Source organism: Coregonus clupeaformis, chromosome 36 (assembly GCF_020615455.1).
Source record: "Coregonus clupeaformis isolate EN_2021a chromosome 36, ASM2061545v1, whole genome shotgun sequence".
Classification (NCBI taxonomy): Eukaryota; Metazoa; Chordata; class Actinopteri; order Salmoniformes; family Salmonidae; genus Coregonus; species Coregonus clupeaformis.
In genome coordinates this window covers 19,148,871-19,174,746 of record NC_059227.1, presented here as the reverse complement: position 1 = coordinate 19,174,746, position 25,876 = coordinate 19,148,871, and the positions used below count along the sequence as shown (strand labels likewise).

At 43.2% G+C, this 25,876-nt stretch overlaps 1 protein-coding gene across 4 annotated transcripts; it reads left to right on the top strand.

Annotated features, from left to right (window-relative positions):
• The first annotated feature begins 5,936 nt into the window (after positions 1–5,936).
• Positions 5,937–23,946, top strand: LOC121552572 (ralBP1-associated Eps domain-containing protein 1). Of its 4 annotated transcripts, none has more exons than XM_041865528.2 (19): positions 5,937–6,869; positions 10,763–10,886; positions 16,411–16,604; positions 16,875–17,034; positions 18,784–18,914; positions 19,297–19,462; positions 19,762–19,825; positions 20,040–20,194; positions 20,354–20,472; positions 20,970–21,047; positions 21,521–21,608; positions 21,807–21,905; positions 22,062–22,134; positions 22,229–22,427; positions 22,673–22,846; positions 22,939–23,025; positions 23,128–23,267; positions 23,387–23,492; positions 23,664–23,946. In XM_041865528.2, exons 1-19 carry the CDS (start codon positions 6,717–6,719, stop codon positions 23,730–23,732), a joined length of 2,379 nt encoding a protein of 792 aa, XP_041721462.2. In that variant the 5' UTR covers positions 5,937–6,716; the 3' UTR covers positions 23,733–23,946. The 4 variants fall into 4 exon arrangements, with proteins under 4 accessions (XP_041721462.2, XP_041721461.2, XP_041721464.2 ...); XM_041865527.2 differs by having other exon boundaries at positions 20,967–21,047; XM_041865529.2 differs by having other exon boundaries at positions 5,938–6,869; positions 18,784–18,848; positions 20,967–21,047.
• Positions 23,947–25,876: the final 1,930 nt, after the last annotated feature.

The window sequence follows — 25,876 nt, the reverse complement described above, 5'->3', positions numbered from 1 at the left end:
CCAACGTACTTTACTCGCATAAAAAGGTTGGATGGAAACCTAGTTAATGAAACAGACCTGCCCAGCAGCACAGCAAATCGGACTTTGTTTACATAAGACAACACGTCGCTAATTTTTTTACTTGAGAAATACTGCACCAAACACCTTAGCTAGATGTCAAATTGCTCTACTAAAACCTCCTCGGAAAAAATGAATTACAGATTTCTTGAGTTATCTTAGATTCATTTTGACTATTGTCAGGAATTGATACTGGCTTTGTGCCTATGGTGACTCATGGGGGAAAAACATGAGTAACTGCCACATCAAACACACTTTTAATGAGCGACAGGAAAACACATGTGGAATTGATCCCTCTTTAAAGGATGTATTCCAGAATGTTGGAGAACTGCAGCCCTTTATTCGGGGCGTTCCTGCATGTGGGCATTCCTGCATCTGCAGGAACCCCTCTTTATACTTCTATTGGTCCATTTTAAAACCGGTTAAATGTAACTAAATTAATCGAAAATGTAATCTACATAATCCCCAAAAGTAATTATTTTTTATGAGAGGGCCATAAACAATAACTAATAATGCTGCATACTCAAAGAAAGGTTAAAATCTGAAATATTGAAATATTTTTCCCTATTCAACAAAACTGTATGAATACGGCTTGAAATGACTTATGTGCTTTCTAAACATAGTATAGTCAAATTATAAAACTACTAATTATAAGATTTCACCTTCCTTATAACTGTAAAAAACATATTTGTATGTTTAGTGTTAGAGAAAATGTGCATATTTTCTAAAGGTCTCTCTTGAGCAAAATGTCTGCCCCTATCGCTGTAACGCCTCACAGAGCTCTAGCTTGGCTTTCTGAACTCGTTAGGAACTCGCCTTTCATCTCATATTAATCTTGTCCGTCTATGACAAACAGAAAGTTTTTTTGTTTTGTTGAAAATCTATACATTATTTAGATAGATTAATGGCTATAAATCGATCTCTGAATGTGCTATCATGATGAAACCACTTTCTCCTGCTGCACTACTATGTAATGATTGCAGTCATGTGCTTTGTCAGTGGCTGTTAAATAGGGTTCAGCCAAGAGTTGATGGACAGTCGGAAGAGTGAATTAAATGGTAGGAGGGACATCCCAGCTTCAAGTGATTTCAGATTTCATATCCTATGTCACACAGGCTCCAAAAATATACTCTGTGTCTGTGGGAACCAGGGCTATCGCTCAATGCAAGCCATTTCGATCTACGGTGTCCACAGATCAATTTATAAGCAAACATGGCGGTCGGAACCGGTACCAGAACCACGCAGATGGGGGGGTGTTGACATAAAATAAATATAATTAATAGAGTGGGCTTGGAACAGGTGCATGCCGCCACCTACTGTGCTGGTTTATGCGATCAATCATGGTTTGCCTAATTCTGTACTACTAAGAAAAATGTATAAACAAATAAATCCCTACTAACTTCTAACAAACTCTCCCCCTCCCAAAAAACCCTCCCAAACCCCCCAACCCCATCCGACCTATTCAAACTTTATCTCTATCATGCTGAGACAATCCATCTTTAGGATTATTCAGCATTTCAGAAATCATGTCGAGAGTAACATGTTACCCCTAATAACTCTGTTGCCCTATCCATAATAATCGAGTCGTGTTGATAACCTTTCCAATAAAAGCTATTAAGTCAATTTTATTTACTATCAAAGTGTCCTTTGACAAAGCACATTTATGGGAGCAAGATTTCTGAACAGGCCTCGAAACCATGTCAGTACTAGTAGAAGCACCAGTTCTGACAGTAGGTCCACTTTCTATGGGAGCAGCCATGGCAGCTTCATCCGTCCGCCTAGTAGTTCCACCAATCTGCCTTACAGCCTCTGCATATGAGATCATGATTGATTCTACACTGAACAAAAATATAAACGCAACATGTAAAGTGTTGGTCCCATGTTTCATGAGCTTAACTAAAAGATCCCAGAAAATGTCCATATGCACAAAAAGCTTATTTCTTGTGTGGTGCACAAATTTGTTTACATCCCTGTTAGTGAGCATTTCTCCTTTGCCAAGATAATCCATCCACCTGACAGGTGTGGCATATCAAGAAGCTGATTAAACAGCATGATCATTACACAGGCGCACCTTGTGCTGGGGTCAATAAAAGGCAACTCTAAAATGTGCAGTTTTGTCACACAACACAATACCATAGATATCTCAGGTTTTGAGGGAGCATGCGATTGGCATGCTGACTATGGGAATGTCCACCAGAGCTGTTGCCAGAGAGGTGAATGTTTATTTCTCTACCATAAGCCACCTTCAACGTCAATTTAGAGAATTTGGCAGTATGTCCAACCGGCCTCACAACCGCAGACCACGTGTATGGCGTCATCAGCGGTTTGCTGATGTCAACGTTGTGAACAGATTGCCCCATGGTGGCGGTGGGGTTATGGTATGGGCAGGCATAAGCTACGGACAACGAACACAATTGCAATACTGTGACGAGATCCTGAGGCCCATTGTGACCAACAGATGCATGTCTGTATTCCCAGTCATGTGAAATCCATAGATTAGGGCCTAATTTATTTATTTCAATTGGCTGATTTCCTCATATAAACTGTAACTTATATTTTTGTTCAGTATATATCTCTGGGACTCTCTAGCCTCTCTCTGCACCTGGCATCCACCAAATGCTGCACTGTGTCCCCCCACAATTACAACACTTAGACTTCACATTGTTCCCACAGTAACCATAATCATGTTCCCCTCCACACTTGGCACATCTTTTCAAATCAAATCAAAGTTTATTGGTAGAGTACACATGGATGGATAGAATTGCAGAAAATTTGCTTCAGGACCGGATTCCAGAATATAAATAATATATACTGGATGTACAGTATGTGAATGCTGTGTATATACAGTATGGACAGTATGTAAATAGAAAAGGTGTGGATAGCAGTAGTTATATAGGATGAGCCATGACTAGAATACAGTATATACAGTGAGGGAATTAAGTATTTGATCCCCTGCTGATTTTGTACGTTTGCCCACTGACAAAGACATGATCAGGGTAGTGGGGTCGACCACCCATACGTAAAAATGTATGCACACATGACTGTAAGTCGCTTTGGATAAAAGCGTCTGCTAAATGGCATATTATTATTATTATTATAAATTGATTTGCATTTTAATGAGGGAAATATGTATTTGACCCCTCTGCAAAACATGACTTGGTGGCAAAACCCTTGTTGACAATCACAGAGGTCAGATGTTTCTTGTAGTTGGCCACCAGGTTTGCACACATCTCAGGAGGGATTTTGTCCCACTCCTCTTTGCAGATCTTCTCCAAGTCATTAAGGTTTCGAGGCTGACGTTTGGCAACTCGAACCTTCAGCACCCTCCACAGATTTTCTATGGGATTAAGGTCTGGAGACTGGCTAGGCCACTCCAGGACCTTAATGTGCTTATTCTTGAGCCACTCCTTTGTTGCCTTGGCCGTGTGTTTTGGGTCATTGTCATACTGGAATACCCATCCACGACCCATTTTCAATGCCCTGGCTGAGGGAAGGAGGCTCTCACCCAAGATTTGATGGTACATGGCCCCGTCCATCGTCCCTTTGATGCGGTGAAGTTGTCCTGTCCCCTTAGCAGAAAAACACCCCCAAAGCATAATGTTTCCACCTCCTTGTTTGACGGTGGGGATGGTGTTCTTGGGGTCATAGGCAGCATTCCTCCTCCTCCAAACACGACGAGTTGAGTTGATGCCAAAGAGCTCGATTTTGGTCTCATCTGACCACAACACTTTCACCCAGTTCTCATCTGAATCATTCAGATGTTCATTGGCAAACTTCAGACGGGCCTGTATATGTGCTTTCTTGAGCAGGGGGACTTTGCGGGCGCTGCAGGATTTCAGTCCTTCACGGCGTAGTGTGTTACCAATTGTTTTCTTGGTGACTATGATCCCAGCTGCCTTGAGATCATTGACAAGATCCTCCTGTGTAGTTCTGGGCTGATTCCTCACCGTTCTCATGATCATTGCAACTCCATGAGGTGAGATCTTGCATGGAGCCCCAGGCCGAGGGAGATTTTTCAGTTATTTTGTCTTTCTTCCATTTGCGAATAATCGCACCAACTGTTGTCAACTTCTCACCAAGCTGCTTGGCGATGGTCTTGTAGCCCATTCCAGCCTTGTGTAGGTCTACAATCTTGTCCCTGACATCTTTGGAGAGCTCTTTGGTCTTGGCCATGGTGGAGAGTTTGGAATCTGATTGATTGATTGCTTCTGTGGACAGGTGTCTTTGATACAGGTAACACACTGAGATTAGGAGCACTCCCTTTAAGAGTGTGCTCCTAATCTCAGCTCGTTACCTGTATAAAAGACACCTGGGAGCCAGAAATCTTTCTGATTGAGAGGGGGTCAAATACTTATTTCCCTCATTAAAATGCAAATCAATTTATAACATTTTTGACATGCATTTTTCTGGATTTTGTTGTTGTTATTCTGTCTCTCACTGTTCAAATAAACCTACCATTACAATTATAGACTGATCATGTCTTTGTCAGTGGGCAAACATACAAAATCAGCAGGGGATCAAATACTTTTTTCCCACACTGTATGCATGTAAAGTGGGTAAAACAGTATGTAAACATTTTAAAGTGACCAGTGTTCAATGACTCTATATACATAGGGCAGCGGTCTCTAAGGTGCAGGGTAGAGTACCGGGTGCAAGTAGCCTTGCACAAGCCTTGGCTTGTGCAAACCTGAAACGGCTCATAGGGCAGGAGCCTATCTGCTGTTTCTGTAGCGCGATGCAGCTTGATGTACAAGTATAGCCCTTGGACAGGACTCTAGTCTATCGCAGGGCCTTACCCCCAATATATCTCCTTAATGCTGAGTACCGGGTGGTAGCCAGGTAATGACAGTGTCTGAGGTTCAAGGTAGGGTACTGGGCAGAGGCCGGCTAGTGGTGACTGTTTAATAGTCTGAAGGCCTGGAGATAGAAGCTGTTTATCAGTCTTTGATGCACCTGTACTGTCTCCGGCTTCTAGATGGTAGGCCGTGGCCCGGGTGGCTGGGGTCCTTGATGATCTTCTTGGCCTTCCTGTGACACCGGGTGCTGTAGATGTCCTGGAGGGCAGGCAGTGTGCCCCCGATGATGTGTTGGGCTGACCGCACCACCCTCTGGAGAGCCCTGCGGTTGTGGATGGTGCAGTTGCCGTACCAGGCGCTGGTACAACCCGATGACAGGATACTCTCAATCGTGCGTTGGTAGAAGTTCGTGAGGGTCTTGGGGGTCAAGTCAAGTTCTTCAGCCTTCTGAGGTTGAAGATGCACTGATGCGCCTTCTTCACCACACTGTCTGTGTGAAGGGACCACTTTATACATTTATTTTGGGTTTGTTTCCACCCTCATGATTGAAGAAGGAGAGTATCATTTCATACAAGCACATTTTTGTCCACTTTCCCTCTCCTCGCTGCCTTTCCTCGATTACCTTTGACCCTTTTCAAAAGGAGACTAGAGTGGACGCAGGAGTTAAGCAAACCAATTGAGAAAAGGAGAGGCAGCCAGGAGAGGGGAAAGTGGACGAAAATGTACTTGTATGAAATGAGACTCTCCTTCTCCAACGCGTGTCATCAGGCAAATAACGTTTAGAGGGTGGAACCCCAAAATAAATGTATAAAGTCATAAAAAATAAATGTAGCTAGTTGTGCAATACATTTTCTAGACAAAAGGATAAGTAACATATCGTTTTTAAATGTTTGCATGCATTCCTTCGAGAAAACAATAACTGATTCAAAGGGGGTGTGGCAGGACTCCGGTAGAATACGATTCTGCTTCCTCGACAAAAGGAGACTATCGAGGAGGGGAGGACCGTCTTCGGTTTGCCTACAAACGAATTGAAACAACTCCTCGACCACAACACTTATCGGTTTCCGGGTCACGGAGGAGAGAGGACGGAGGAGACAGGGCGAAGGACAGACGGCGAAGGATGGACTTTTTCAAATGAGAAAAGGCCATTGAAGTGATTGGGGAGCCCCGTTCTATTCATTCTATTTCTATGGTTGACATCCGGGACACGGTTAGTCCCCCCTGCCATGCAGACACGCGCTGACTCTCACTGTCTGTACGATGACATCACGGGGCATAGGAATGGCGGCTCTGGCTGATGGAGGAAAGAGCCAAAAGACCCTGAAACTTTACTTCTAACATCATTAAGAAGGATTCAAAATTGATTGAAGCAACATACGGCAATGGAATAGAACCAGAATAACTCGAATTCCGTTTGATTTTCTGTTCAATACCGACGTCCAGTCTCGGGAAGTTTACTACTGGCACTGCTGACTTGAGTCTAACGTTGTTAGTTAAGCTACCTACCTGGCTAGACAGCTAGCTAATAGCCTGTAGCTAGCTTGTTTAGCTAACGTTGGTATTAACGCCAGTCATTATTTAGTATAATTGTATTGATTGATACATTAATAATTATCCGAAATAATAAATCATTGTTCTAATTAGTCGGTACGTAATATTGCTACTAGGCTGGTTTCTGAGGACATTCACGAAGACCCATTCTTGCCATAGCTAGCTAACTACAGTAACACTTAGCTAAGCTGAGAAACTAGCAAAGCTAACCAGCAACGTCGCTCCTCTCTCGCCTTTTTTGAGTCCAGTTCTCACAAGTAAGGATAACAAAACAGCCAATTAGTCTGCTGATAGTGTACTTTTGATGCCATAATGGAAAGTTTAACATTAACTGATGTGGAGCAGAAGTATTACTCTGATTTGTTCGTTTATTGCGATACGGACAACACCAAGAAAGTGGCTTCCAACGGCAAAGTTCTTGACCTTTTCCGGGCGGCCCAACTACCCAGTGAGGTTGTCCTGCAGGTAACTTAGGCTACCTAAATTAAGCTAGCTAATGTATCAATCTGTAAAATGTGATAGATACATGTTGTATGTAGCGTGCTTGTTGACTGGTGAACGTGACAAGACACCTTTTACTAACGTTAGCCAGTTAGCAAAGTGAAAAGGAGCTTTGCAGCTGGCTAACTGCTAGCCAAGTATGCTTCCCAGAAGGAAGTTAGCAAGTTGCTAGCATTACACTTTCTACATGGGCAAACTGATGTCAATAGATATTCAACACCATATTTATTTTCAATGTTCTTCTAACTATCTTTATGCTTGATAGTCTTAACATTTGAATAATTAGCTACCTAGCTGTCAGTTAACAGTCGATAGCCTACTTCCTTCCTTGTGCATTTGATACTTTGTTGCTTGCTGGACTGGATACAAAGTTTACAATAATATTGTCCATATTATACGGACACAATCTTATTTGTATCACCTTGTTTCTATAGGTCCTTATCAATAAAACATAATACAGTGTAGAGCGTTCGATTGGGCTGCTGGGGGGCAAGGCGGCCCCCAACATCGTTATAAACGACAACTATGTGTCGTTTTCAAGGGATTGTTAAATAAATGTTTGAACTATTTGGTTTTAATATCACCTATTGAAGAACGTAGAAATACACATTTACGATTATTCCAAATGTTTTGCTCTATCAGAGTTAATCAGCAAGTAACTGCATGCTTAATCATGATCAGTAAACATCCATTGATCATGTATTTTCAGATAAGTGAGGGTAGCCTATCAATTTGGTATGTAGCTAAATGTTAAGAGCCCAGAAGTTTGGGCTGAACATTAATATGCGTCACTTGCGGTACGGTATCTTTAATATCAGCGAGAAATAATAATAAAGGAAAGGTTAAATTCATACACACCTTTTTTATAGGGTTAGTGTTCCCACACTGCCATATCTCCATGTTACAACGCGTGTTTACGGAAGACAGGGACCACCTGTGCTAATTAGCTATCTAGCAGGCTCCTAACACCTGTGTGTAACAGAAGAAGGCCTCTAATTTGTAGTCACTGAAAAATACTGTCAGCTGCAACTGTGATAAAGCCGGTTAAAACATTTGTGAAATTATTTTGGTGTGATATAAAAGTAAAGGGATTTATGTTTCTAGAACCGTATCGCAATTGAGAATCGATTCATGTTTAGGTGGAGTATTTGGCTGTTTTGGCTGCCAGAGCCAGTCTACCTCTGAAAATATCATATAAGGTCCTTGGACCTTAAGGAATAACGGTAGGCTCCTTAAGAGTACATCTTGGGCTAGAGATAAATGTGCGTATTTGTTTTGCATGGAATAATATGAAATGTGTAATTCTGACTATGCTCTTCAAGAGGTGATTATATTACAACCAAATAGTTAACATTTATTGAACAATCCCTTGAAAACGGCACGCTGTTGTCAATGGTTTTATCTGAGCCGGGGGTCTCCTTGCCCCCCAGCAGGCAAATCGAACATGCTGCACCTTATTGTGACGGTTTATTGATAATGACCTATCCAAAAGTCAAAAGTGCTCATTTGAATGATTTATCAAATCCAAGATGTGAAGTCCGTATAATGTGCATTGTAGCACAGACTGAGTTACTTGAACATAGGAATGTTCAGCTTGCCTATTTCTTTGTATATTCGTGCTATTATCAATTTATCCATTTGTGGGCTAACATCAACATTACTGTCACAGTTGAAGGATTGCTGGGCTGTCTTTCATTCAAAGTGTCAGTTATTGACAAGCTCAGTCTAATTCCTAAGCCACTTGTCCTGGTGTATAGAATTCATGTGATAGGAAGGGGTCTGTATTTCTGACTCACACTTTTGTTTTAAACATTTACTGTGTCTTTGCTATTTTGTGGGCCATGATTTCTTCCTCCTTCAGAAACACAAGACTAATAGTTTCTGCTATGGATGTTTAGTATACTGAAGAATAGGCTTTATACATGATCCATATCTAAGATGTGAAATGTTTCCTGGGTCAGTTTGACAGCCTATTTCCCATTGAAATGATGCTGACTCACTAGGCCTAGGCTTGTAACATAATTTCTTACCAACCTTGGTCTTACCTTATAGCACCGCAATGGTAAAGTCATATACCTCTCCAGATTCAGATCGTGCATGTCCCTTTTAGAAATGACAGGCCGTTTTGTGCAGACACAAGTCACATTGCTCAGTAAGCACACAAAGCAACAGCTTTCTTCCTGTGTTAGGAAGCAACGTCCTTGGAACTTTCTCTGTGAGAGACTGCAACATTCTCCCCCATTATAAACTATTTGGCACAAAACAGTAGTGCATTAACAGAATGAGTTTATATTGCTCTACAGTTGAAGTCGAAAGTTTACATACACTTAGGCTGGAGTCATTAAAACTTGTTTTTCAACCACTCCACACATTTCTTGTTAACAAACTATAGTTTTAGCAAGTCGGTTAGGACATCTACTTTGTGCATGACACAAGTCATTTTTCCAACTGTTGTTTACAGACAGATTATTTCACTTATAATTCACTGTATCACAATTCCAGTGGGTCAGAAGTTTACATACACTAAGTTGACTGTGCCTTTTAAACAGCTTGGAAAATTCCAGAAAATTATGTCATAGCTTTAGAAGCTTCTGATAGGCTAATTGACATAATTTGAGTCAATTGGAGGTGTACCTGTGGATGTATTTAAAGGCCTACCTTCAAACTCAGTGCCTCTTTGCTTGACATCATGGGAAAATCAAAAGAAATCAGCCAAGACCTCCGAAAAAAGATTGTAGCCCTCCACAAGTCTGGTTCATCCTTGGGAGCAATTTCCAAACGCCTGAAGGTACCATGTTCATCTGTACAAACAATAGTACGCAAGTATAAACACCATGGGACCACGCAGCCGTCATACCGCTCAGGAAGGAGACGCGTTCTGTCTCCTAGAGATGAACGTACGTTGGTGTGAAAAGTGCAAATCAATCCCAGAACAACAGCAAAGGACCTTGTGAAGATGCTGGAGGAAACCGGTACAAAAGTATCTATATCCACAGTAAAACGAGTCCTATATCGACATAACCTGAAAGGCCGCTCAGCAAGGAAGAAGCCACTGCTCCAAAACCGCCATAAAAAAGCCAGACTATGGTTTGCAACTGCACATGGGGACAAAGATCGTACTTTTTGGAGAAATGTCCTCTGATCTGATGAAACAAAAATAGAACTGTTTGGCCATAATGACCATCGTTATGTTTGGAGGAAAAGGGGGGTTGCTTGCAAGCCGAAGAACACCATCCCAACCGTGAAGCACGGGGGTGGCAGCATCATGCTGTGGGGGTGCTTTGCTGCAGGAGGGACTGGTGCACTTCACAAAATAGATGGCATCAGGGGAAGGAAAATGATGTGGATATATTGAAGCAACATCTCAAGACATCAGTCAGGAAGTTAAAGCTTGGTCGCAAATTGGTCTTCAAAATGGACAATGAGCCCAAGCATACTTCCAAAGTTGTGGCAAAATGGCTTAAGGATAACAAAGTAAAGGTATTGGAGTGGCCGTTACACCAGCTCTGTCAGGAGGAATGGGCCAAAATTCACCCAACTTATTGTGGGAAGCTTGTAGAAGGCTACCCGAAACGTTTGACCCAAGTTAAACAATTTAAAGGCAATGCTACCAAATACTAATTGAGTGTATGCAAACTTCTGATGAAATAAATAAAAGCTGAAATAAATCATTCTCTCTACTATTATTCTGACATTTCATGTTCATAAAATAAAGTGGTGATCCTAACTGATCTAAGACAGGGAATTTTTACTAGGATTAAATGTCAGTAATTGTGAAAAACTGAGTTTAAATGTATTTGGGTAAGGTGTATGTAAACTTCCGACTTCAACTGTATGTTGATAATACTTTGTCTCAGATAACAGAGCTCTGTGGAGCCACTCGCCTGGGCCATTTTGGAAGAAGCCAGTTTTACATTGCACTGAAACTCATCGCTGTAGCCCAGTCTGGACTGCCTCTCCGGGTAGAGAGCCTAAATTCTGGTGAGTAAATATGTCTAGAATTCTCCATCTATTAGAAATGGACCCCTAAAATATGAGGCAGAGTATAGCACTGGACAATGTTTAAATCTTTGTTTGCCTTTGGTGCGGTTTCAGTTAAAATCAACCTGACGATATTGAAGGGACAGTAGCATAGTCATGTGTTCTTTACAATGACATTTATTTGTCTTCAAACGTTGCAAGAGCATAGCTGTTTGCATAACTTCAAAGATGGAATAAGGATAGCCTACACTTACATTTACATTTTAGTCATTTAGCAGATGCTCTTATCCAGAGCGACTTACAGTTAGTGAGTGCATACATTATTTTTCATACTGGCCCCCCGTGGGAATCGAACCCACAACCCTGGCGTTGCAAACGCCATGCTCTACCAACTGAGCTACATCCCTGCCGGCCATTCCCTCCCTTACCCTGGACGACGCTGGGCCAATTGTGCGCCTCCCCATGGGTCTCCCGGTTAAGGGCTGGTACCACGGTTACCACGGTTAAGTGCTGGTCTTTGTGGTATATGGCCAATATACCACGGCTAAGGGCTGGTCTTTGTGGTATATGGCCAATATACCACGGCTAAGGGCTATGTCCCAACGAACAGCCCTTAGCCGTGGTATATTGGCCAGATACCACACCTTCTCGGGCCTTATTGCTTAATCATAGCAGTCAAAACAAGTTACATCGAAATCCATTGATGGAAAATGTCTTGGGCTAGACATTTTTGCTAAACCTGGCAACCCTGACTCAAAGGCAGTCCTTCGATATAAAGTTGTGTTTGACGAAAATTAAAACGTGTCAGTTTGTCGCTTTCACGAGGTTGGAGTACTAACATGTTCAACTACATAAAAGATTGGCTCAAATCTAGGTTGTGCCTTTCCTTTACATTTCGAGAAAATTAACAACTAAGGAATAATTTTTCACTTCTCTCATTGACTAGTGAAATGTTACACAGTGTTGATCAAAGCCTCGTGTAACGAACCTACACAACTGTCAGGAAAGCCTCAATGCTTCACATTCGTTTCCCCATCACTATGCATTCCTGATTGTATTATCTGTTCAGATAAAAGAGTATGAAAGAACCAATCATTTACCTACAACAAATAATGTGTCGACCTCCTTCACAGCTCACGGTTTACTTACCAACTTCTTCCCTGATTTGGGGTTGGTTAAATGCGGAAGACGCATTTCGGTTGAATGCATTCAGTTGTGCAACTGACTAGGTATCCCCTTTCCCATTTTGAATCAATGGACACATAGTAGGGCCAAGACAATACAAGTGTTGTGATACTCGTTAGTATCGTGGCAAGGAAACAAAACACCAAGCAGATTTAACTTCTTTAGGAAAACAGCCCCAATGTTGGAAACAAATATCCTTATGTTGTCATCCAGAGTCACATTTATTTATTTTCCAAACTACATCCCCCTTGGCGTTTTTCCTATTTTGTTGCATTACAACCTGTAATTTAAATGGATTTTTATTTGGATTTCATGTAATGGACATACACAAAATAGTCCAAATTGGTGAAGTGAAATGAAAATAATTTGTTTCAAAAAAACAAATAACGGAAAAGTGGTGCGTGCATATGTATTCACCCCCTTTGCTATGAAGCACCTAAATAAGATCTGGTGCAACCAATTACCTTCAGAAGTCACATAATTAGTTAGATTGCACACAGGTGGACTTTAAGTGTCACATGATCTCAGTGTATATATACAGTGGGGAGAACAAGTATTTGATACACTGCCGATTTTGCAGGTTTTCCTACTTACAAAGCATGTAGAGGTCTGTAATTTTTATCATAGGTACACTTCAACTGTGAGAGATGGAATCTAAAACAAAAATCCAGAAAATCACATTGTATGATTTTTAAGTAATTAATTTGCATTTTATTGCATGACATAAGTATTTGATCACCTACCAACCAGTAAAAATTCCGGCTCTCACAAACCTGTTAGGTTTTCTTTAAGAAGCCCTCCTGTTCTCCACTCATTACCTGTATTAACTGCACCTGTTTGAACTCGTTACCTGTATAAAAGACACCTGTCCACACACTCAATCAAACAGACTCCAACCTCTCCACAATGGCCAAGACCAGAGAGCTGTGTAAGGACATCAGGGATAAAATTGTAGACCTGCACAAGGCTGGGATGGGCTACAGGACAATAGGCAAGCAGCTTGGTGAGAAGGCAACAACTGTTTGTGCAATTATTAGAAAATGGAAGAAGTTCAAGATGACGGTCAATCACCCTTGGTCTGGGGCTCCATGCAAGATCTCACCTCGTGGGGCATCAATGATCATGAGGAAGGTGAGGGATCAGCCCAGAACTACACGGCAGGACCTGGTCAATGACCTGAAGAGAGCTGGGACCACAGTCTCAAAGAAAACCATTAGTAACACACTACGCCGTCATGGATTAAAATCCTGCAGCGCACGCAAGGTCCCCCTGCTCAAGCCAGCGCATGTCCAGGCCCGTCTGAAGTTTGCCAATGACCATCTGGATGATCCAGAGGAGGAATGGGAGAAGGTCATGTGGTCTGATGAGACAAAAAAATAGCTTTTTGGTCTATACTCCACTCGCCGTGTTTGGAGGAAGAAGAAGGATGAGTACAACCCCAAGAACACCATCCCAACCGTGAAGCATGGAGGTGGAAACATCATTCTTTGGGGATGCTTTTCTGCAAAGGGGACAGGACGACTGCACCGTATTGAGGGGAGGATGGATGGGGCCATGTATCGCGAGATCTTGGCCAACAACCTCCTTCCCTCAGTAAGAGCATTGAAGATGGGTCGTGGCTGGGTCTTCCAGCATGACAACGACCCGAAACACACAGCCAGGGCAACTAAGGAGTGGCTCCGTGAGAAGCATCTCAAGGTCCTGGAGTGGCCTAGCCAGTCACCAGACCTGAACCCAATAGAAAATCTTTGGAGGGAGCTGAAAGTCTGTATTGCCCAGCGACAGCCCCGAAACCTGAAGGATCTGGAGAAGGTCTGTATGGAGGAGTGGGCCAAAATGCCTGCTGCAGTGTGTGCAAACCTGGTCAAGACCTACAGGAAACGTATGATCTCTGTAATTGCAAACAAAGGTTTCTGTACCAAATATTAAGTTCTGCTTTTCTGATGTATCACATACTTATGTCATGCAATAAAATGCAAATTAATTACTTAAAATTCATACAATGTGATTTTCTGGATTTTTGTTTTAGATTCCGTCTCTCACAGTTGAAGTGTACCTATGATAAAAATTACAGACCTCTACATGCTTTGTAAGTAGGAAAACCTGCAAAATCGGCAGTGTATCAAATACTTGTTCTCTCCACTGTACACCTGTTCTGAAAGGCCCCAGAGTCTGCAACACCACTAAGCAAGGGGCACCACCAAGCAAGCGGCACCATGAAAACCAAGGAGCTCTCCAAACAGGTCAGGGACAAAGCTGTGTAGAAGTACAGATCAGGGTTGCGTTATAAAAAAATATCTGAAACTTTGAACATCCCACAGAGCACCATTAAATCCATTATAAAAAAAATGAAAGAAATTACACCACAACAAACCTGCCAAGAGAGGGCCGCCCACCAAATCTCACAGACCAGGCAAGGAGGGCATTAATCAGAGAGGCAACAAAGAGACCAAAGATAACCCTGAAGGAGCTGCAAAGCTCCACAGCGGAGATTGGAGTATCTGTCCATAGGACCACTTTAAGCTGTACACGCCACAGAGCTGGGCTTTACGGACGAGTGGCCAGAAAAAAAGCCATTGCTTAGAGAAAAAAATTGGCATTTTTGGTGTTTGCCAAAAGGCGTGTGGGAGACTCCCCAACCATATGGAAGAAGGTACTCTGGTCAGATGAGACTAAAATTGAGCTTTTTGGTCATCAAGGAAAACGCTATGTCTGGCGCAAACCCAACACCTCTCATCACCCCGAGAACACCATCCCCACAGTGAAGCATGGTGGTGGCAGCATCATGCTGTGGGGATGTTTTTCATTGGCAGGGACTGGGAAACTGGTCAGAATTGAAGGAATGATGGATGGCGCTAAATACAGGGAAATTCATGAGGGAAACCTGTTTCAGTCTTCCAGAGATTTGAGACTGGGACGGAGGTTCACCTTCCAGCAGGACAATGACCCTAAGCATACTGCTAAAGCAACACTTGAGTGGTTTAAAAGGAAACATTTAAATGTCTTGGAATGGCCTAGTCAAAGCCCAGACCTCAATCCAATTGAGAATCTGTGGTATGACTTAAAGATTGCTGTACACCAGCAGAACCCATCCAACTTGAAGGAGCTGGAGCAGTTTTGCCTTGAAGAATGGGCAAAAATCCCAGTGGCTAGAAGTGCCAAGCTTATAGAGACATACCCCAAGAGACTTGCAGCTGTAATTGCTGCAAAAGGTGGCTCTACAACATATTGACTTTGGGGGGGTAAATAGTTATGCACGCTCAAGTTTTCTGTTTTTTTATCTTAGAATTGGCCTTAAATACAAATGAGGTGTGTTTAGGTATTGAACTGAATTTTCTCCCTAGAGATGAGCTGTTTTTAAATGCATAATATACTGTCAAAACATGGAGGATACGTGCATCAGTTATGCGAGTCACCCAAGTCTCATATCTGAGTCTATTAATAAGCAACAGGATGCAAAGATATGGATGGATCAGAGGTAGAGCATTAGTGTGAGTTTGCAGGAAATAAAGGCATCCCTGTAGGGTTTAAGATACAGGAGAAGAATAGAGACTTAAGTCAACAGGAAATTGCACAACCCAAACGGGATGCTGGGCCAGTGAGATTGGAGGAAAAGACTCAAAGTTGCCCAGAACATGAATATTTTTGTATATAAAATTGTTTTAACCCCCCCACACACACACACACATTTGACAAAACAGTCTTTTAGTATTAAGGAGGCGTCTCTTTTTCTAAACAATGTAGTGGTCTTTCTTTCCTTTAACCCACCACCTTAACCCACTTTCAATTGAGATGGTTTGGGATGAGTTTGACTGCAGAGTGAAGGAAAAGCAGCCAACAAGTGCTCAGCATATATGGGAACTCCTTCAAGACTGTTGGAAAAGCATTCCTCATGAAGCTGGTTGAGAGAATGCCAAGAGTGTGCAAAGCTGTCATAAAGGCAAAGGGTGGCTACTTTGAAGATTCTCAAATATAAAATATATTTGGATTTGTTTAACTTTTTTGCTTACTACATGATTCCATATGTGTTATTTCATAGTTTTGATGTCTTCACCATTATTCTACAATGTAGAAAATAGTAAAAATAAAGAAAAATCCTTGAATGAGTAGGTGTGTCCAAACTTTTGACTGGTACTGTACGTTAAGTCAGTTTACTAACACTTAACTTGATCTGGTTAATAATGCAGCTAAAAAACAAATGTGGTTATCAATATCAACACTTTTGTTGTGATAAGCCATGCTAGACTACAACAACGGACCATTCAAGCCCATAGTCAAGACAACTAGCTGGAGGGGATTTGAGGCAGTGCTGTTATCTAATAGTGTTTCTCATCCACAGTCAAGGACTTGCCTCTGCCTCGCTTTGTTGTGGCCAAAAATGAGCAGGAGGCCAGACACACAGCCATGTACCCCGACTTGGAGAACCAGGGGCCTTACCAGGGTGTGATTCCACGACCCCCGGGCCGAGGGCAGGTCAAGAAGCTGTCTGCCCACGAGGTCATCCAGCCCTGTGTGCCCACAGTAGAACCACAGGTCAGTCATAATAATTCTTCCCCTCTGGAGATGTAGGCTAGATATCATGCCCAATAAGAGCTGTTATTTTTATAGTGCTGAAAGCCTACATGTTGGCAAAGGCAAGGAAAGAAACATTTATCTTATCAACAGATCTCTGGTGGAGAAATGCATTTGATGCAAAACAATTTGTATTATATCATTTTTTAAAGAGTAGTACTGTAACTCTGACAGATCTAACTTTGATTAAACATTGTATGTCTATCTAATGTTATTTACCCCTCTCTGCAGCCCGACACCACTTCTCCAGTGGTGTCTCCCAACCAGTCCCCTCCCACCTCGCCCCATGCCTGGAGGAAGCACAAACGGCAGGCCAGCGGGGGGAACGTAGAGAGACCTCCTGTGGTGGTGGCAGGTGCTGTCTGGACACCTTTCAGAGAAGCACAATCAGGTACACACTACTCTGCAAACTGTATCCTCTGCGAAGATGACAATCTGGCAATGTTTCAGTTGGAGATGTCCAATAATGCATCTTATTGACTTTCACCATCCTGCAACTATGGCATGTCTTAAATAAATGAGAGGTTCAGCCAATAAACATAAATGTTTTGTTTCCTGACAATGATGTTGATGTCATACAGTGCCGTGAAAAAGTATTTGCCCCCTTTCTAATTGTAGCTACTTTTGCATATTGTTTTTATATTGATATTTTATCATTTTTCTCCCCAATTTCGTGGTATCCAATTGGTAGTTAGTCTTGTCCCATCGCTGTACAGACATGGGAGAGGTGAAGGTCGAGAGCCGTGCGTCCTCCGAAACACAACCAAACCGAGCCGCACTGCTTCTTGACACAATGCCCGCTTAACCCAGTAGCCAGCCGCACCAATGTGTCGGAGGAAACACCGTACACCTGGCGGCCGTGTCAGCGTGCACTGCGCCCAGCCCGCCAAAGGAGTCGCTAGTGTGCGATGGGACAAGAACATCCCTGCTGGCCAAACCCTCCCCTAACCTGGACGACGCTGGGCCAATTGTGCGCCACCCCATGGGTCTCCCGGTTGCGGCCGGTTGCGGCCGGCTGCGACAGAGCCTGGACTCGAACCAGACTTTTGCATATTTTTGATACTAAATGTTATCAGATCTTCAACCAAAGCCTAATATTAGATAAAGGGAACCTGAGTGAACAAATAACACAACAATTATGTACTTATTTCATTTATTTCATAAACAAAGTTGTCCAAAAAGTTATACTTTTGACTCTTCGGTCCATAGAACATTCTTCCAAGAGTCTTGATGATCATCCAGGTGCTTCCAGGTGCTTTTTGGCAAACTTAAGTCAACTTTTTGGATCAGATGGTTCCCATTATGTCTGGTGAAAACCAAACACTTCATTCCACAGTAAGAACCTCATACCAACGGTCAAGCGTGGTGGTAGTGTGATGGTTTGGGGATGCTTTGCTGCCTCAGGACCTGGACAACTTGCCTTAATAGAAGGAACCATAAATTCTGCTCTGTATCAGGGAATTGTACAGGAGAATGACAGGCCATCCGTCTGTGAGCTGAAGCGCAACTGTGTCATTCAGCAAGACAATGATCCAAAACACACAATCAAGTCTACATGAAAATGGTTAAAAAGCAACACATCTGAAGTTTTGGAATGGCCTAGTCAAAGTCCAGACCTAATCCCAATTGAGATGTTGTTGCAGGACTTGAAATGAGCAGTTCATGCTTGAAAACCCACAAATGTTGCTGAGTTAAAGCAGTTCTGCATGCAAGAGTGGGCCAAAATTCCTCCACAGCAATGTGGGAGACTGATCAACAACTACAGGAAGCATTTTGTTGCAGTCATTGGCACTAAAGGTGGCACAACTAGTTATTGAGTGTAAGGGGGCAATTACTTTTTCACACAGGGGAATTAGGTGTTGCAGAACTAATTTTTTAATGAAATAAATCAAATAAGTATCAATTTTGTTATTTGTAAACAAGTTCCCTTTATCTAATATTAGGTTTTGGTTGAAGATCTGATAACATTCAGTATCAAAAATAGAGAAAATCAGAAAGGGGGCAAATACTTTTTCACGGCACTGTAAGTGTCTCTGTAGTCCTTCAACTGTTCTTGAGTATGCTCTCTGCTGTAGCTAGAAAGATCTTTGTGTAATCTAATTGCCCTGTCTGAGGCTGTGTAACTATCCTCTCTCCATAGGACCTGTGGTGGCAGGTGATGGGATGTGGTCTGCCCACTCACCTCCCCCCGTTCAGGAAAGCTGGGTCAGTTTGAAAGATACTCATCCCCCCTCCAGCACACTGCCACCAATGCATCTCTCGCCGGTCCAGGTAGTGCAGCAAATGCTTCCATGGACCTGTCATCTCTCTCACGTAATGGCTTAAAGGCAGAGATGGAGCTTTAGCTTAACTTCTTGTCTAGCCTACTTCACTAGATGCTCTATTTTGATGGCTTCAGTTTCCCCCTCATAAAAATACATATTTCACTGCAATAAATCAGGAACAGTTCTGTGTCCAAACAAGCAAGATTCACTGTAAGTGGGTTGAGGTATTTGAAAACGAACACTTGCAAACCCTCTTCTGCTACTCTTCTGTTTATTTCCCATTGTCCCACAGTCTGTGTATTCATTGCCTATTAGTACTATCACAACTCTTCCAAAGGATTGTTTCAATCTGTTATTTTCCTCTAAATGTTTCACTTGGCTGCCTTTAGGAGAACTCTTCGATACGAACGGTTGCGTCTGTTGCTACAGCCAATGAAATCCAAAGACAGTCCAGTAGTGGTTATGACGACCCCTGGAAAATCACAGATGAGCAGAGACAGTATTACATCAATCAGTTCAAGACCATCCAGCCCGACCTCAACGGTTTCATTCCTGGTAAGTAGAGTGAGCTTTGTCTGAAATAGGGTTGTAACTTTCCCAACATTCCCAGGTTTTCCATAAATCCTGGTTGGAGGATTCTTGGAATCTGCAGGGAATGAGCAGGACATCAGGAATCTTCCAACCAGGATTTCTGGCAAACCAGGGAATTTAAGGAAAGTTACAGGAATTTTGCAACCCTAGTTTGGAACCACCTTTTACACTTGTTCCTGTTAAAGGTTACAGGGACTCTGGCTGTTACACTACAGTGATTGACCTATCACTAACTGACCTTTTCCCCTTTGTCTATATTTCAGGTTCTGCCGCAAAAGAGTTTTTCACAAAATCAAAGCTACCTATTCTTGAACTATCCCACATTTGGTAAGTTATTCAAAGGTAATGATGAAATTATATTAGTTTTAATCCAGGAAGCAATACTAAAGAATGGAAAATATAACCTTCAATAACTCCTCTTCAATGAATGAATTTGGCTACCTCTTGCTCAGTTAATGAGTTCACAAGGGATTCCAGCAGTTTGCAATGCATGAGTGGGTTTTTACATAAAACATTTTTTCTCACATTCTTTGCATTACAGGGAGCTGTCGGATTTTGATAAAGACGGGGCGTTGACACTGGATGAGTTCTGTGCTGCATTTCATCTGGTTGTTGCTAGGAAAAATGGCTATGACCTTCCCGAAAAGCTGCCGGAGAGTCTTATGCCAAAGCTTATTGACTTGGATGACTCAGCAGGTAATAGCTCGTACTCTCCTACTGCTATATATTCAGAATCTGTCAAAATCTGGCCTGGGGGACCATCTGCTGCAGACAGTTGATTTATGAAACACGGAGAGAAATAAGTGTGATTGAATGGAACAGTCATCCTGATGGTATAAATGTTCCATGTTCTAGAGGTTCCAGACCAGGCCCCTGATGTGGGCTACTCGGGCTCCCCCGTGGAGGTGACCCCCAACAAGTCCCCCATGCCCTCACTCAACCAGACCTGGCCTGATCTCAACCAGGGCAACGAGGTTGGACACAGCATCACCCCATGTTATCACTGTAGAAATGGACATAGTTGAACTTTTGCCATTCCAGCATTTTGTAAATGACTTCTCAATTAAGTGATCAAAAAGGCTCTTTCCATTGTGAGGTGTTAGTACCTATCCTCTTGCAGGACTTTCCTGATTCAGTACCTTTCTTATCCATTTCTGAGAAACACCACTTAGTACTTACTTAATTTACATACTGTAGCTGTTTTGTCAGAAAGCTGCAATTGTTGATATTCTCAATCAGTCCCAAAGTCAGTTTGCTCCATTTCCGTTTAGCTAGTTATCACTAACCAGGTTTCAGCCAACATCCATCCCATCCTCACTACTAATGGATGATATGTGATGATAAATGCAGTTCATCACCCCTCCTGTGGGAGAGCAGTGGGGTTTGTAACTGGGTGGGGAATCATCCTGTGTGTGATGATCCATTGAAATGCCTGTGGTGCTGATTTATTTCTGCTCTGTCTCTCTAGCAGTGGGAGACTTTTAGTGAACGCTCCTCCAGCTCACAAACTCTGACCCAATTTGATTCTAACATTGCACCAGCTGACCCTGTAAGTCAATCACTTAGTTTGCCTGTTTCAGTATTAATGATGATATTAACCCTTGGCCCCTTGAGATCTCTCTCTTAGAGTGCATGTACTTAATTCTACTGAATCTGCCCCAACAGCGGTGTCAATGTGATTTTGCTTGCTTAGCTTATTGGATACTCTACTTTTTTTCTGTCCCATATTAAGAATATGACATTGTGGGCTCTACAATATATTTATTTATTTCACCTTTATTTAACTAGGCAAGTCAAGGTCCCGGTCTATTTGATAATTTATAGCAGTATGAAACATATTTTCCATATCTTCTGGTTTATTACATCTGCATAATTGCCACACATATAAGCCTTTTCTAACCTTATAAACTGTTCTGACAGTATGAAAATAGTTATCTTTACAGCCAGAAGGGGAATGGATAGATTCCTTAAGGCATTATTATTGTGAGCTAATGATCAAACAAGACACATTTGTCCTTACAGGATACAGCTATTGTCCACCCTGTTCCCATTCGCATGACCCCAAGCAAGATCCATATGCAAGAGATGGAGCTGAAGAGAACCGGAAGTGGTAAGATAGTTTCCCCATATGATAAGAGCGCGTAAACATACACTGAGCTCTGTCCTCTAAAGCAGTGTTCACTTTTGAGACTCCAACTAGCAACTCTCCAGAATTTTACTGGGAAGTAGTGAAGGGACCTTCTTCTTAAAAAAAAATAAAAAAAATACTGTTAAGGGAATTTACTGTTTTTCTTTCTCATTCCTGCAGACCACACACATCCTACCAGTCCTCTGATGGCTAAACCACCTGAGCTCTCTGAAGAAACCAAGCTTGCCACCTCTATGAAGTTTGTAACTGCTAACTCTGGTAAGTGTCAAGGGATGTGTCATTATCATAAAGAACTTAGGACCGTGGCAATTTGTAGGTAGATCTATTGTAGAAAATATGTCATGTGACCATAATTATATTGCATTTCCTTGAGGCATGGTTTAACATACAATACTCATATTTTCTCTCCTAAAGGTGATGGTTATAGCAGTTCAGATTCATATACTTCAGATCAAGACCCAATTACAAGTGTTGTAACAAGACAAAGGTAAGTTGGTCTCAATGTCTGGCGATAATAGATGCTTTGTTTATTGAAGAGCTTTTGAACATTAAGCTCACTAGCTGTGTTGTCTGCGTTGTAGGTCTAATTCTGGGACCTCTCCTGAAGGTCTAAAGGTGGTGGCTGCCCCCCCACCACCCCCTCCCAGACCCAACGCCTCCCACTCCCGCTCCTCCTCGCTAGACATGAACAGAAACTTTGCCGCTCACCCCACAGGGCCACAGCAATCCGGAGTCGTGGCCTGCCCTCCAGCCATACCTCCTAGACCACTACCCACGCAGGTAGAAAGCCAAAACATAAGTCAATTTCATAGCAGAAGAGATGTTGCCTCCTCTGGGTAGTCTTTTATAGGAAATGTACATATTGAAATGCTGAAATCTCCTCACTTTGTCTTTATCTTGTTCGTACGCTCTTCACTCTACACAGACTACTTAAAGTCATTTAGCATGTACTCTCCAGTTCAAGGTTGTTTTCAACATGCAGTGTTAAGTCTGAACTCTGTCTATCCTATCCCCTTTGTCCCCAGACCTCTGGTCCACATAGTGGGCATCGCTCAGATGAGGGCCTGGCAGCTCACTCCACTACCTCGCCCCAGCAGATCCCAGAGCAGCCCAACTTCGCTGACTTCAGTCAGTTCCAGGCATTCGCTGCCTCAGATCAGCCCAGTGACGACGAGGAGAAGCACCCAGAGAGTCTGCCAGTGAGTCAGACATACAGTACAATACAGAACCTGTTCTATCAGCTGTGCTCTGTGATAAGAAAAGAGACAGACTGTGTGTGCTCCGTTCACAGGGAGAGAAGTCTACAGAAGGGGCTGGGCCTTTGAGAACTGTGAAGATTGACAACCAGGAAGAGAGAGCTGCAGCTACTGTGAACTCTGTAAGTAGTGGACTTACTGAGACCATGATGCCAATACTGGGGGCCTAAATGTCCTGATTTGTTCAGATGATTTCTACAGTATGTTTGTTTTTTCCCTGTCAGGCCAAAGGGTCCATCATGGCCCCCCCACCCAAGCCTGTCCGCCGGAGACTGAAGTCCGAGGACGAACTCCAGGATGAGGCCCTCCCCCCGAAGTCTAACGTCATAGCCACTGTTCTCGCTACACTGCCATCCATTCCCAGGTAGGAACAGGGGTTTCAAAGGAATCTGAATAGTGACTGGTCTGTGGTTGTTGATTATACATTAAAGTTTGTAATTGACATTAGCAACGAAATGAAAATCTCTTGAATACTTTTTACAGGTCTATTGGTAAGGATAAAAAAGCAATTCAAGCCTCTATCAGAAGAAACAAGGAAACCAACACAGTCTTGGCCAGACTCAACAGTGAATTACAGCAACAGCTAAAGGTATAGGAGTGATCACAAAAATACATGCATGTGAGCTACTGTTACTAAAATGAACCTGATGCTTGTTTTGGAAAATGTTATCTTCACGAAATCAAAGTCTTTAACAAGGTTAAACTTTAGTCCTTTAATTTTAATTTGAGGGTTGTTTATCTTGTTGTTTTTAATTCATAGGACTTACTAGAAGAGAGGATATCTTTGGAGGTTCAACTGGAACAGCTCAGACCATTTTCCCATTTGTAACCTGTGTGTGTGAGGAGGACAAGTCCATGAGAGAAGATAGGAGAGACCTGAAGAGGCCTTTTGTGTGATGCACATGTTGTTTCCCTCTATCTCCACTGGCCACTCCCTCTGCATTCTGCTGTCCCTTCTGTGGGAACCAGATGGGCTGTCTGACTGGCGGTCTGACTGACTGGCTGGCAGTCTGTCTGACTGGCGGTCTGTCTGTCTGTCTGACTGGCGGTCTGTCTGACTGGCGGTCTGTCTGTCTGACTGGCGGTCTGTCTGACTGACTGGCGGTCTGTCTGTCTGACTGGCGGACTGACTGACTGACTGACTGGCGGTCTGACTGACTGACTGGCGGTCTGTCTGACTGACTGGCGGTCTGTCTGACTGACTGGCGGTCTGTCTGACTGACTGGCGGTCTGTCTGACTGACTGGCGGTCTGTCTGACTGACTGGCAGTCTGTCTGACTGACTGTCTGTCTGACTGACTGGCAGTCTGTCTGACTGACTGACTGACTGGCGGTCTGTCTGACTGACTGACTGACTGGCGGTCTGTCTGACTGACTGACTGACTGACTGGCGGTCTGTCTGACTGACTGACTGGCGGTCTGTCTGACTGACTGACTGACTGACTGGCGGTCTGTCTGACTGACTGACTGACTGGCGGTCTGTCTGACTGACTGACTGACTGGCGGTCTGTCTGACTGACTGACTGACTGGCGGTCTGTCTGACTGACTGACTGGCGGTCTGTGACTGACTGACTGACTGTCTGGCGGTCTGTCTGACTGACTGGCGGTCTGTCTGTCTGACTGACTGGCGGTCTGTCTGACTGAATGGCGGTCTGTCTGACTGACTGATTGGCGGTCTGTCTGACTGACTGACTGGCGGTCTGTCTGACTGACTGACTGACTGACTGACTGACTGACTGACTGACTGACTTACTGACTGGCGGTCTGTCTGACTGACTGGCGGTCTGTCTGGCGGTCTGTCTGGCGGTCTGTCTGACTGACTGGCGGTCTGTCTGACTGACTGGCGGTCTGTCTGACTGACTGGCGGTCTGTCTGACTGACTGGCGGTCTGTCTGACTGACTAGCTGACTGACTGGCGGTCTGTCTGACTGTCTGGCGGTCGCTCTCATCAGACAGAGAACAGTCTTTCCAAAGGGGCTGGGATGGGAATGTTACAAATATTGGCACTTTTATTTATCAAAGAAATAACAAAGATGATTGTAGACGTCAATCCCTTATACTATAGCACAGGCCCCGAGGCCAGGCGGACAGGCACTGAACTGGAACTTGAGTCATGGGGTACTGAAGGCCGAGTTCCCTCCCCGATTCTTCCCCATGATGACAAGTGTCCAGTAGAGGAGCACTCTGTGGTCTGCCTGTGCTGTGTGTGGGCCTGGTCGCCTGGGGCCTGTCGAGGACAGATAATCATGCCAGTGAAGGCATTGGGAGAGGAGAGGGGAGGAGTCTATAGGAGATTATTCTCTATCCTGGAGCGCCTTGGACTGATCATGTGACAGGAATTCATTCATGTTCCAGTTTATTACAGCATCCCACTACGTGGAGGTCTATTCTGTCCATGTGCATCTCTGTGTATACGTGTGTGTACTGTATGTATGGTGTGTGTGTGTGTGTGGATTTATGTGGGCAGGCAATGGTTACATAAACGGCATGATGAAACGAGTGTATGTATGCATTTTTTTTTTTCTTCCACTAGTCTTCTGCAATTTAATCTGTAACAAAATGAGCTGTGTTACTATGTAAAGTGATTGACCCCCAGATGACAGACCACTTTTTTGTTTTCGCTCCTGGCTCTGTAGTTGCTCATGCTGACGCTGCCTGTGCCTCCCACGGAACATAATCTGAATCAGTCCTGCCCCAAACACAAAGTTCCCTGTGAGATATGATAACCAACTATGGAAGTGAGACCTGAATGGAACGACTGCACTTTTCCCCCGTTTTTTCTTTTTGTCCTGCATGTTGTTCATGCTCTTATCTAGTATGAAGACGGCGCTTAAATACAAACCACTTGATTTCTACCTGTATACTGTATCTTACCTAGTCTGACATTTGTGTTGGTACTTACACCTTGTATAACGGTCTATTTTTGTTTTCCTGGAACTTCCTGTGTTTTCTTAACCTGTCCTCAAAAGCCTT

Excerpts from the sequence above, each read along its gene's own strand:
- LOC121552572 (XM_041865527.2), top strand. The coding sequence starts at position 6,717 with ATGGAAAGTTTAACATTAACTGATGTGGAGCAGAAGTATTACTCTGAT. Across the intron at positions 10,887-16,410 it reads GGTAGAGAGCCTAAATTCTG|TCAAGGACTTGCCTCTGCCT; the intron begins GTGAGTAAATAT and ends TCTCATCCACAG. Across the intron at positions 23,026-23,127 it reads CTGCAGCTACTGTGAACTCT|GCCAAAGGGTCCATCATGGC; the intron begins GTAAGTAGTGGA and ends TTTCCCTGTCAG.